The sequence below is a fragment of the Drosophila takahashii genome, chromosome 2R (assembly GCF_030179915.1).
Source record: "Drosophila takahashii strain IR98-3 E-12201 chromosome 2R, DtakHiC1v2, whole genome shotgun sequence".
Lineage (NCBI taxonomy): Eukaryota > Metazoa > Arthropoda > Insecta > Diptera > Drosophilidae > Drosophila > Drosophila takahashii.
This window is the reverse complement of record NC_091679.1, coordinates 39,045,974-39,057,441: the sequence shown is the minus strand read 5'-3', so window position 1 is coordinate 39,057,441 and position 11,468 is coordinate 39,045,974. Positions and strand designations below refer to the sequence as shown.

The following is an 11,468-nucleotide window of genomic DNA, read 5'->3' as shown; positions in this document are numbered from 1 at the left end:
GAATTTCTTGGTTTTTCAAAATACAGAAACTTTAAAAGTTAAATTAAAATAATAAATAATTAAAGCAGGGTATTAAAAATACGGCACAAGGAACATTTTGTGTCACAGATACAAGAATAAATACAATAATTGTTAAATAATTTAGTCTTCAACTAAAGTACAAACGCTATTTTTGAGAGCTCTATAAATTAATAAACTAGGAAAAGCAATTAAATATCAATGCTAAAAGCCGATAACGAAATCAGTTAGAAGGAACTCACGCTACATCGTTACAACTGATAAGCCTCATTTTTGGGTGGGGAAACCGATAAGCAGACATATGGTAAGGGGAATTCATTATACATTAATTTGGAATGAAAAATATGCACTAAATAAATTAACTACAATAAATGCCAAAGCGTGTGAGCTACAGTTTCGCTGCCGTTTTGGTTTGGTGACCTGACCTATTACTGACCTAGACGCGCTGGATCTCGAAGAGCTTGACCTCCGTATCGTACCAGATGGCCGGCTCCACGTTGCGCAGGTAGATGACGCCCCAGATGTAGGTGCGGAACCAGGCGGTGGTCCCCGCATTGGCCTGGTACTTCCGGATGAGAATGGGATGCGGCACGGGCAGCAGTCCCACCAGCGTTCCGTGCTGCAGAAACTTGAGGATCTCCGACTCGTCGGTCAGTCCCTTGTCAATGCAGATCTTCTCCACCTGGGGCACCAAAACCTGCAGCAGTCGCATTATCGTTTGCAGTGGCAGCTTCGAACGCCAGGAGACGATCCACTCGGGCTTGGGTGCCCAACGATCGCCCTCGCCTGGCACCATGCGAATGCTGCCTCTGTGCGCCACCGACAAACGTGAGAGTTCCGTGGGTGACGTGGACTTGCCATCGCCAGTTGGCGTCGAAGCAGCTGACCTGTCGTAGGGCACAATCTCTGTGGAATCCGCATCCGCCTGCGGCTTGTCATTCGGATGGGCCTGCTCGCGCTCGGTCATCTGACTGATGGCCGGTGTGTCCAGCAGGGAGGTCTTAAGGGTTCCCGGCTCCGCAGGCTGGGCAGTGAGAACGTCCAACTGCTGCTCCCCCGACTGAGATCGCTCATGGGATTCTGTCTCCGATTCGAGATCCTCCTCCGCCTTGGGCTCTTCATTGATTGTATCCTCCTCGTCATCATCCTCCTCATCCTCTTCGTTGTACTCCTCGGGAACATGGGCCGATGGCAGCTCCTGGGTGACGGCTGGCGTTCTCCTCTGCGGCACCCGCGGCAAATTGAACTTGCCACCCGTCTTGCGGCCACTCAGGCACTTCGCAATGCCAGCCATATCGGTCGGTAGATTCGCCATGGCATGGAACACATGACGCTTGCGTATAATTGTGTAGACTAGATTCGAGTTGCCATCGAATTGATACTGTATAATGTTGTTGAAGATCTCCAGCAGGAAAAAGACCAGGTGATGATTACTCGGTGCCGATAGCAGAAACCAGGGCGTGCTGAAGGCTTCGAGGAGATGTAAAAGCTTCACACTGGCCACCATCGAGAGGGTTTTCAGATAGGGCGAAACGTTAACCAGGATGGTTAGCAGGCAATCGAAAAGGGGCTGCAGTCGCTGATGGCCAGTGGCTATTATTTTGTGGAACACAGTGATCAGTAAGTCGGCATGGGTTCCAGTAAACACGGGTATATCCATGGGCACGGTGGCGGAATAAGCTTTATTCAGACGAACACCAAAGTTCCGCTCGCCTATGAATGATTAAAACTCATTAAATTAGTGCTTCCACACATATCAAATATGACTCACCCGATAGCAGCAGGAGTATAAAGACTCCAATGTGCATCAAACCTACGCGAGATTGGTCGGCCCGGGAATAGTTCAGGTGATACAGTATAGGAATCAGGATATCCAGAACATCGGAGCTCTTTAGCACGAAATACAGAAACTTTTTGTTGTAGTCGCATATCTTCCAGAAGAGTATAAGCAGCTCCTGGTGGCAGTGCAGCCGCTTCGTGGAGTTGGGCAAGTAGTTCTGGACCAAAGGATTATTCAGCAGTCGGGTTATGCCCTTGAGCACGAAGTGAAAGTCCTCATCGCGGTGGACTCGCGACAGATAGTTGATGAACAGGTTGTCGCCGCAATTGCCCTCGTCGTAGGATGCCTGACCGGGTTGCGTGAGCTGCTGCTGCACCACCATGTCGTGATCCAGGGTAACAATGAGCAGTTGAAGGCACGCCTCCACCAGAGGCTCCGTGGTATCCGCAAACAGCAGGTGATTGTAGGGCACACCAAATCCCACGGGATCGTAGGAGCACACTGTATTCAAGAACGAGGTGAACAGCGGAAGGGCATGCCGATTGTCGGCGGAGGTGAAGTAGGCTATCCACTTGTTGGGCTCCTCCGACTGCTGCGGCGATCGGTACATGGGCTCCGAGAAGCAGGTGAGCAGCAGCTTCAGCAGCTCCGTGCGCCGGCGCTCCATGTGGGCGTTGTGGGGCGGCGATTGGGCAAAGCCCACGCCCGCCTCCCAAATGTACTCGCAGCTATCGATGTTGGCCAGCTCCTCGGCCTTCTCGGGACCTGTGCGTCGCGTGGCCGTGACGGTGAAATCCGGACAGAAGAGCAGATCACAGGTGGCGTTCAGCAGGGATTGGGCCAGCGGCATGGTCTTCTCCTGCGACGGCAGGCTGCTCCAGAAGAAGTCGCGCCACTTGTCGTCCTCGAAGATGTAGGGAAGGCATCGAACCAACAGGCGAACGCAGTTGAGGACGCACTGCTGCTCCGCCTGCGTGCGACAACTGCTGTCCACCGCCTGGGCCAACTTCTCCACCGCCTTGTAGCACAAAGTGGCCAAATTGGCCGGGTTTTCGTTGCGAATCTGACGAATCTCGCTGGCGGTCACGAGCGCAAAGACATCCTCCAGCGTCGTCTGGTGGCCCTGCCAGAACTGCTCCCAGAACTGCTCGTCGCTGGGGTCGATCTTCTGGTTCTTCTGCGTCAGCTGCACAATCGCCTTGCGAAAGTTCAACTTGGAATCCGTGTTGCCCATATTGTTCGGGTTGTGGCCTGCTTTGGTATCGCTGAGTCCCTTGAATCCACCTGCCCCGTGCTCGCTCGCCTCAGTGGTGGTGTCCGCGGTGTTCTGAAACAAGAGATCCTGGTAGTTAGTGCGCTTTTCTCAAGAAAGTTGGAAAATTAGAAATTCGCCTACGCACTACCAACAAATCGCCAGTGTAACTTAGAGGTGGGTGCAGCACTCACGAGTTGAGATGGGCGCGTGACTGCTGTATTGCGATATGGCACGGGGATTGAATGGGCGATACTAATCAATTATAGGAAAGTTTTTCTTTTGTAATTTATAAGTGTAATAAATTAATAATTAGGATAAGATTAAAATCATTAGCAACTTATGTTGAAGCTTCAGCAACATTTGGTGAGGTATGAAACAGCTTTGATTGCTTTTTACATTTCTAATACTTAAAACCACGTTTAATTTTATTTCCATTGTAAGTTACCGTCTAAGAAAACCTTCGAAATTCAATTTAAAAGTAAATAACACGTACAGTATTGGTAATATAATAAATTCAACATAGTTGTTACAATTTTAAACCTCTTTGGATTAAGGACCGTTTTCTCGTCCGCTTGTTAAATTTGAAGTAGGGTTAAAACCTTGAAATCGTATGGGAAATCATTGTTTTAACCCTACTTTAAATCTAAGAAACGGGCGAGAAAACGGGCCTAAGTCTAATTTAATGGTTACTAAACATGTACGAAAAATCTAGTAAAAGTAATTCTTCTACTTGAAAAATCCTAAAATATTAAACCTCTTTAATCTAATAGTTACTAAACATTTATGAAAAATTTAGAAAAATTAGATCTTCTACTTGAAAAACCCTTTCTGTTTCCAAATCGATTAATAAGCTTTCGAAATAAACGCATCGAGTTGGCATGTCCGCTAGTGCCAGTGCTGCGAAGCGACCGACTGCCGCGGTGTTGGAAGACGTTCGTGCAAAATATTCGGGCTGCACAGAAGAACATAAACGACACGTAAACGTCACCAAAAATTAGCAGCTAACAAGTCTAAATAAATTAGGATTACCGCGAGATGCGCAACTAGGGAGTGCGCCGCGATTCGTGCGAGGCTGCGTGAGAGTGCGACTGCGAGCGGGCAAGTGGCGAGTGGGCCGAAAACATATGCGAAGGTCGACGGCGAGGAGGAGCTGCCCTGCCCCACATAAGCTGCAATTTTCTGGAAGCCAACTAGCTGCTCCCTCGAAGATCCCGAAGAGGAGCACCCCAACCGGACACCATGGCGCTGCCGGGCAATGGGATCTACGTGGTGCGGGGCGAGATGGCCACCCTGATGACGGCCATGCGACGTGGAACGCGATGGAATGCCACCGCCTACGTGGTAACTAATAGTTCTAATGCTTGATAGGATTAGTTAACTTATGGCCTATTTTCAGGACGACGAGAAGGACTCGCTGCTGAAGCTGTTCATTGACCTCAAGCAAGAGCTGAATCGCATCGAGGATCTGCGCCTCATCGAGCCGCAGGTGTTCCTGGCTCCGTTTCTGGAGGTGATTCGCACGGCGGACACCACGGGTCCTCTAACTAGTCTGGCCTTGGCCTCGGTTAATAAATTCTTGTCATACGGGTTGATAGGTGGGTTGCTATATACTATATCTTCCACCGGCATTTCCTCATATATTAAACTATCAATCCGTAGATCCCACATCTCCAAATCTGCCGGACATTGTGGAGCGCATTGCCGATGCGGTCACACATGCCCGCTTCATGGGCACCGATCAATCCTCCGATAGCGTCACCTTTATGCGTGTGATCGAGGTGCTGCACACGCTCATCCGGAGTCCCGAGGGAGCCGCCGTTAGCAATGAATCCATGTGCGAGGTGATGCTCAGCTGCTTCAAGATCTGCTTTGAAACGCGGCTGAGTGAGCTACTGCGTCGTTCGGCGGAGCAGTCGCTCAAGGACATGGTGCTTCTGTTCTTCATGCGTCTGCCTCAGTTTGCCGAGGAGCGCAGTGACACCATGCTGCAGAAAAGGTTCACCATTGGAGATGCTGCCAGTGGCGCCACTCAGGAGAAACTCAAACGGAAGGCGGCGGCACCAGCTGCTCCCAGAAAATCCTCAACCGTTGAGGAGCCTCCACAGACACCGCAATCTGCTAATCTAGCGGTTCCCGGCCATCTAAAGGCACCTATACTGGCCACCACGCCCGCCAGTCCAGCGGGAAACATTCTGGACATGCAGGGCAAGATTACGCAGACACCGACCACCACTGCAAGTGCGGGGGAAGAGGAAACCACTGCCTCCGAGGCACCTGTCATTCAAGTGGAGTCGCCTGACTCAGAACCCCTGCTGGAGGGCCAAGTTAACGAAGAAACCAGCTCTCTGGCCGAGGCAAACAGCAGCGAGTACATCAACTCGGTTGGCGTTCGTTTCACCCAGCAATCCACCGATCAGGATGCCGCTCCACTCTCGCCCTACGGCCTGCCCTTCATCCACGAGCTGTTCCGCTTCCTCATAATACTCTGCGATCCCCTGAATATGGAGAACACGGACAGCATGATACACACGGGCCTCAGCCTGCTCACAGTGGCTTTCGAGGTGGCTGCCGATAATATTGGAAAGTATGAGGGCTTACTGGAGCTGGTAAAGGATAATATGTGTAGGAACTTGATATCGGTAAGGAAATATATATATTTATTATCCTGGCACTAACTCTATTTATTCTTTACAGCTTCTCAGCTCGGAGCGCCTGAGCATCTTCGCTGCCGATCTGCAGCTCTGCTTCCTGCTCTTCGAATCCCTTCGCGGTCATCTGAAATTCCAGCTGGAGGGTTACCTCAGGAAACTGAGCGAAATCATTGCCAGCGACAATCCCAAGACGCCCTACGAAATGCGTGAACTGGCTCTGGACAATCTTCTCCAGCTATGGCGCATTCCCGGCTTCGTCACCGAATTGTACATCAACTACGATTGCGATTTGTACTGCACGGATATGTTCGAGAGTCTGACCAACCTGCTGAGCAAGTACACGCTGTCGGCCACCAATGCGGTGTATAGCACCCACATTATATCGATGGATGCGCTCATCAGTGTGATTGACAGCATCGAGCGGAATTGTGCAGCGGCCAAGAACAGCAACAACAGGGAATCTTTGCCAGAAGCTGCGCCAGCAACCGGCGGAAGTCGCCATTCGCGACACAACAGCGGATTGGAGGGAATCGTAATCGATTCTGGAAATAGTGGAGCTTTAGAGGAGCCTGTTGAACACATAGCCAGCTTTATAAACGCCAGCTCACAGCGATTGCGATCTGGCGGAGATGGTAGCGTGGGCATAACCACGGAACAGCTTGCCAAAGTCAAGCAGAAAAAGCGCCTGCTTTCTCAGGGAACAGAACGCTTTAATCAGCGTCCGGAGAAGGGAATCCAGTACCTTCAGGAGCATGGCATCCTAAATGCCGAGCTGGATCCCATGCAGGTGGCCCTGTTTCTACGCGAGAATCCCGGACTGGATAAGAAAATGATTGGAGAGTATATCTCGAAAAAGAAGAACGTAGACTCGAAGATTCTTATTAATTTTGTGGACTCGTTCGATTTTACTGGTCTGCGAGTGGATCAAGCGCTGCGTCTCTACCTGGAGACCTTCAGATTGCCTGGAGAGGCTCCGCTGATCTTCCTGGTGCTGGAACACTTTTCCGATCATTGGCATGTAGGTATTTCTAATAAGATAGAGTAGGTTTTTTAATTAATTTGTTTTGTATCTCTCAATTCAGACACAAAACCAGGATCCTTTTGCCAATGTGGATGCGGCCTTCCGCTTGGCCTATGCCATCATTATGTTGAACATGGATCAGCACAACTCCAATGCCAAGCGGCTGAATGTTCCCATGACGCTGGAGGATTTCACCAAGAATTTGCGTGGTCTGAATGGCGGCGAGGATTTCGATCAGGAAATGTTGGCTCAAGTCTTTAATGCCATTAAGTGAGCTTTATATATTGTATATATTATATGTCTCCAATTGCTAATTTCCTTTGGTGAATCTATTCAAGGAACGAAGAGATCGTTATGCCAGCTGAGCAAACGGGCTTGGTGCGAGAAAACTATCAATGGAAGGTGCTCCTTCGACGAGGCTACACCCATGCTGGCCACTTCCATTATGTCCACGATGCCTCCTACGACGTTGAGATCTTCAATATTGTGTGGGGCGCTTCTCTCAGCGCTCTTAGCTTTATGTTTGACAAGAGCACTGAATCGGGGTATCAAAAAACTCTGGCAGGTGAGCTTACATATCATTAAATGATTTTCTATTTCTTACCTAACCAATTCCTTGCAGGTTTCAGCAAATCCGCTGCCATATCGGCGCATTATAATCTACATTCGGACTTTGATGCCCTCGTTTTGACGCTCTGCAAATTCACAACGCTGCTAAGCAGCGTGGAACAGCATGAGCCCGCTCCGGCAAACAATGAAATACAGCAGGCAGTGAACTTTGGGCTGAATGCCAAGGGTCAGGAGGCCATGAGAACGGTTTTCATGTTGGTGCACGACTATGGCGACTGTTTAAGGGAGAGCTGGAAGCACATCCTCGACCTATATCTCCAGCTTTTCCGTCTCAAACTGCTACCGAAAGCACTGATCGAAGTTGAAGACTTTTGCGAGGCGAACGGAAAGGCCATGTTGATCGTGGAAAAGCCGCGCGAGAAACAGGAATCTGGTCTCTTCTCCAGCCTGTACTCCTTCATCAGCTCAGAGGGTCAGCGAGAGCCAACCTACGAGGAGCAGGACTTTATAAAGCTGGGAAGAAAGTGCATCAGGGAATGCCAATTGGATCAAATGCTGCAGGAATCAAAGTTTGTGCAACTGGAGTCGCTGCAGGAGCTGCTGAAATGCGTTCTGGGTCTTCTAAAGGCACCGCAGGGTCACAAATCAATTGGATTACCCTATGCCGAGGATCAAACTGTTTTTTGGATGGAGTTTCTCGTGAAGATTGTTGTCCACAATCGGGATCGCATGATTCCGCTGTGGCCAGCGGTGCGAGACCAGATGTACCTCCTGCTCATGGGAAGTGCCTCCTGTGGCTATGATTATCTGCTCAACCGTTGCATTGTGGCCGTCCTCAAACTGGCCATCTATCTGATGCGAAACGAGGAGCTTTGCCCGATTGTCCTGCAGTCCCTCAAGATGCTACTTATGCTGAAGCCTGCGCTGCTGTTGCGCATCTCGAAACAGATTTCTATTGGCATCTACGAACTGCTCAAGACCTCGGCCCAGAACATCCATTCCGAGCAGGATTGGCAGATCATCTTCAATCTGCTTGAGTGCGTGGGCGCCGGAGCTGTGCCGCCCAGCTACGATGATACCCAGCTGCCACTGCCGCCCAATGGCAGTGCCAAGTCGGATGGCGCTTTGAGTGGCGAGGAGGACGCCTCCGCGGTGCCAGAGCGCGGTTACACCTCCGATTCGGAGCTCACCAAGGCATCTGCAGCACCTAATGCACCCAGTCCAAGTGCCGAGAACTGGATTCTGGTGAACAACAAGGACAGTGAACTCACTACGGCCTCCAGGTTAGTTTTAACTAAGTAAATATAGCTTGAAAATTATATAATATTTCTGTTTCTTTTTCGCAGACCCCAATCACCACCAAGCTCAAGTTCTCCTCCAGTTAATACGCTCGTCTACAGCTGCCAGCTACTGGACCACGCGCCCTTCGCTCTGTTCAAGTGCTGGGACTCACTGGCCTTCATCGTACGCAGCGTAGCCCACATTACGCCATACAATTTTGAGGCCTGCGTTCGTTGCATTCGCATCTTTGTGGAGGCTTGCCGGGATGGAGGAATTCGTCAGCGCAGAAAGCTCGAGACTGCAGCCAAACAAAAGAGTTCCAAGAAGCGCAGCGATCGCAAGCCGGGATTGGCTTCTTCCGCCTCGAGTAGCAATCTTACCCTTCTCACCGGAGACCCGAGCGACAGCCAGGGTCAGGGAAATGCGGCAGAGCAGGAGGATCTGGCCCAGCGTTACGAACAGTTGTCCATTCAATTGCTGGACCTCATGTACACGCTGTACACGCGGACTGCTCAGATATTCCGCTGGTGGGCCGAGGAGGGATGTACAGTGCCGCAGTCGGCAGCTCTGTGGGCACCAGGCTGGTGTCCCTTGCTGCAGGGCATCGCCAGGCTGGCCATGGATCGGCGGCGAGAGGTGCGCACGCATGCCATCTCGTGCCTGCAGCAGCGGGCATTGCTGGTCCACGATCTGCAGACTTTGTCCGGGACGGAATGGTGCTCATGCTTCCACCAGGTTCTGTTTCCCCTCCTGAACGAACTGCTGCCGGAGAGCAGTGCTTCGGGGCAGCTGGACGCCTCTCTTCTCGAGGAGTCGCGCATTCGGACGGCCACCATCATGTCCAAGGTCTTCCTGCAACATCTCACCACACTCATTGAACTGGGCAACGCCTTCAACGAGCTGTGGCTGGACATCTTGGACTACATTGAACGCTTCATGAAGGTGGGATCGGATACGTTGTCCGAACAGATGCAGGAGATACTGAAGAACATGCTGCTGGTGATGCACTCGGTGCGAGTGTTCCACAATCAGGACGGCAGTCTGCAGCAGGCCCTTTGGGAGCTAACCTGGCGGCGCATCGGTGAATTTCTGCCCAACCTCAAGGAGGAGCTCTTCCACGATGAAGGTGCGTGTGGCGGTCGTTCTAGAATTCCCCTAACCTCTCAACCTACCAGCAGATGTAATTTCTCCAGCGATCTCGCTGGACTTTACGCAAATTAGATATGGCTCTTCACTGACCCTGCCGCTTTATGGTTTTAGTCCCAAGATTTCCGCTTTGGCCACGGCCAAAAGTGAGACCCTTCCAGCCAAGCAGCGCAAGAAACCCTGGGCCAAGTTCAGATCCAAGCTGAAGGTGCTCAAGGGACTTGCCAAGAAGAATTGAATAGTTCTTGATTTCATTTCAACTTCCCGATTAACATTCTTGTCTTTATATATTTTTATACAAATTAAATTAGTTATGGTGATTATGCTTATGCTTAATCTTGCAGGCAAGCGTGCTCAGACCCTAACGAACCCAGCTCCTGTGGCAGCTGTGGCTCCCAATCCACAGCAACAGTTGCCGGCGGTGGCCATTCTGCCCAACCAAGTCCAGATATCCAACGAGTTGATTGTGAGTGCACCCACTCCGCTGGCCGTTACGCCCACACTGGGTTCGCCTGTGGAATCGCCGAGGAGGAGTATTATACTGCAGCCACCCATGGCAGATGCACTGCAGCAGCCGCCCAGCTTTGTATTTGCTCAGGTGGGATTTTAAAGAAAATAAATGTAATATATATAATAATTTTTCTATTTACATTACAGCCCCTGATTGTTCCACCCCAGCAGATAGCAGCAACGGACTTGCAACCCAGCACTTTGCTGCCGGATCTGGTGAATGAGGCAACTGCTGTTGCTGTGCAGGCCACTTCCCCATCGCCCACGCACAGCCCACAAGAGTCGGTTCCAATTGTGCACCAGACAAACATTGTTACCACCAACAATACGTACAATAGCTACGCTATCGAAGTGCCCATGGCATCGGAACCTACAGCGGAACAACAACAGCAACTGCTCTACCAACAGTACTACCAGCAATATCAGGCCCAGCAGCAGCAACAGTTGCCCGCTCAAACGAGCGATCCTGCCATCAATGTGCCAATCAGTCATCTGCTGGCCGGAAATGCTTATCCCTCGCTACCCAAAATGCCGCAGGCATCGATTGTGCATAGCTTTGCGCCTGTTTATGAGGCTCAGGCGGCGGCGGCGGCAAGTGGAACAGCTGTGCCTGCAGCCGACATATATCAGGAATATGTGCAAAATCCCTACAACCTAACCCTGCAGCAGAATCCCCAGCAGCAGCAACAGCAACACCAGCAGGGTGGCCCCGGATTGGCCACTGCATTTCCCGCCGTTGCCACGCCAGCCAACTACTTTAATGTGAATGTGGATCCCAGTAGCATACCACCTGGATCGGAGCTGCTCTATGGCCAGCAGTGAGGAGGAGTGTTGGAGGAGATTTTCAAGCCACCTGACCGTTTTATTTTGTACCCCGTGTTGTAGAGAAGGGCTATCTTTGTAGTTAATAATATAAAATTGTGTCAATTTGTTTCTTGTTATTTATGCCTCCCCCAACTAAAGTGGAAATACATTCCGCCCGGGCGCGTGTCTATTATGCTAACCGAAGAACAACTCTAAATCACAGATCCAGATGCAATTTCCAGCAGAAAACCCTATAAGCTTTAGTAATGCAAATAGTTTAATTTATAATAAATAAATAATTATATCTTCTGTATGTTATGCAAAGAGGCAAATTGTAAATAATCAAAATTAAAAATCTATAAAACAAATTATGCAAAGATTTATCTTAATGGTAGTTATCTAAAATTTAAGGAGATTAATGATTAAAAGCCG

The 11,468-nt window shown here is 50.2% G+C and overlaps 2 protein-coding genes across 4 annotated transcripts; one reads left to right on the top strand and one right to left on the bottom strand.

Annotated features, from left to right (window-relative positions):
* Positions 1-304: 304 nt before the first annotated feature.
* Positions 305-3,318, bottom strand: LOC108061171 (protein HID1). Its single transcript, XM_017147241.3, has 3 exons — positions 3,199-3,318; positions 1,790-3,125; positions 305-1,731 (listed from the first exon to the last, which is right to left on the bottom strand). Exons 2-3 carry the CDS (start codon positions 3,030-3,032, stop codon positions 455-457), a joined length of 2,520 nt encoding a protein of 839 aa, XP_017002730.2. The 5' UTR covers positions 3,033-3,125; positions 3,199-3,318; the 3' UTR covers positions 305-454.
* Positions 3,319-3,949: 631 nt separating this feature from the next.
* On the top strand, positions 3,950-11,404 carry garz (Sec7 domain-containing protein garz). 3 transcript variants are annotated; one of them, XM_017147235.3, is made up of 10 exons: positions 3,951-4,394; positions 4,450-4,648; positions 4,713-5,692; positions 5,748-6,722; positions 6,787-6,995; positions 7,064-7,290; positions 7,348-8,578; positions 8,642-9,702; positions 10,067-10,320; positions 10,380-11,404. In XM_017147235.3, exons 1-10 carry the CDS (start codon positions 4,293-4,295, stop codon positions 11,052-11,054), a joined length of 5,913 nt encoding a protein of 1,970 aa, XP_017002724.2. In that variant the 5' UTR covers positions 3,951-4,292; the 3' UTR covers positions 11,055-11,404. The 3 variants fall into 3 exon arrangements, with proteins under 3 accessions (XP_017002725.2, XP_070070219.1, XP_017002724.2); XM_017147236.3 differs by lacking the exons at positions 10,067-10,320; positions 10,380-11,404 and adding an exon at positions 9,755-10,042 and having other exon boundaries at positions 3,950-4,394; XM_070214118.1 differs by lacking the exons at positions 10,067-10,320; positions 10,380-11,404 and adding an exon at positions 9,752-10,042 and having other exon boundaries at positions 3,950-4,394.
* Positions 11,405-11,468: the final 64 nt, after the last annotated feature.

Bases quoted from the DNA above. Each gene is read 5' to 3' on its own strand.
- LOC108061171 (XM_017147241.3), bottom strand. From the start codon at position 3,032: ATGGGCAACACGGATTCCAAGTTGAACTTTCGCAAGGCGATTGTGCAG. The intron at 1,732-1,789 runs GTGAGTCATATT...AATCATTCATAG, and splicing joins TATACTCCTGCTGCTATCGG to GCGAGCGGAACTTTGGTGTT.
- garz (XM_017147235.3), top strand. From the start codon at position 4,293: ATGGCGCTGCCGGGCAATGGGATCTACGTGGTGCGGGGCGAGATGGCC. The intron at 8,579-8,641 runs GTTAGTTTTAAC...TCTTTTTCGCAG, and splicing joins GAACTCACTACGGCCTCCAG to ACCCCAATCACCACCAAGCT. The intron at 10,321-10,379 runs GTGGGATTTTAA...TTTACATTACAG, and splicing joins CCAGCTTTGTATTTGCTCAG to CCCCTGATTGTTCCACCCCA.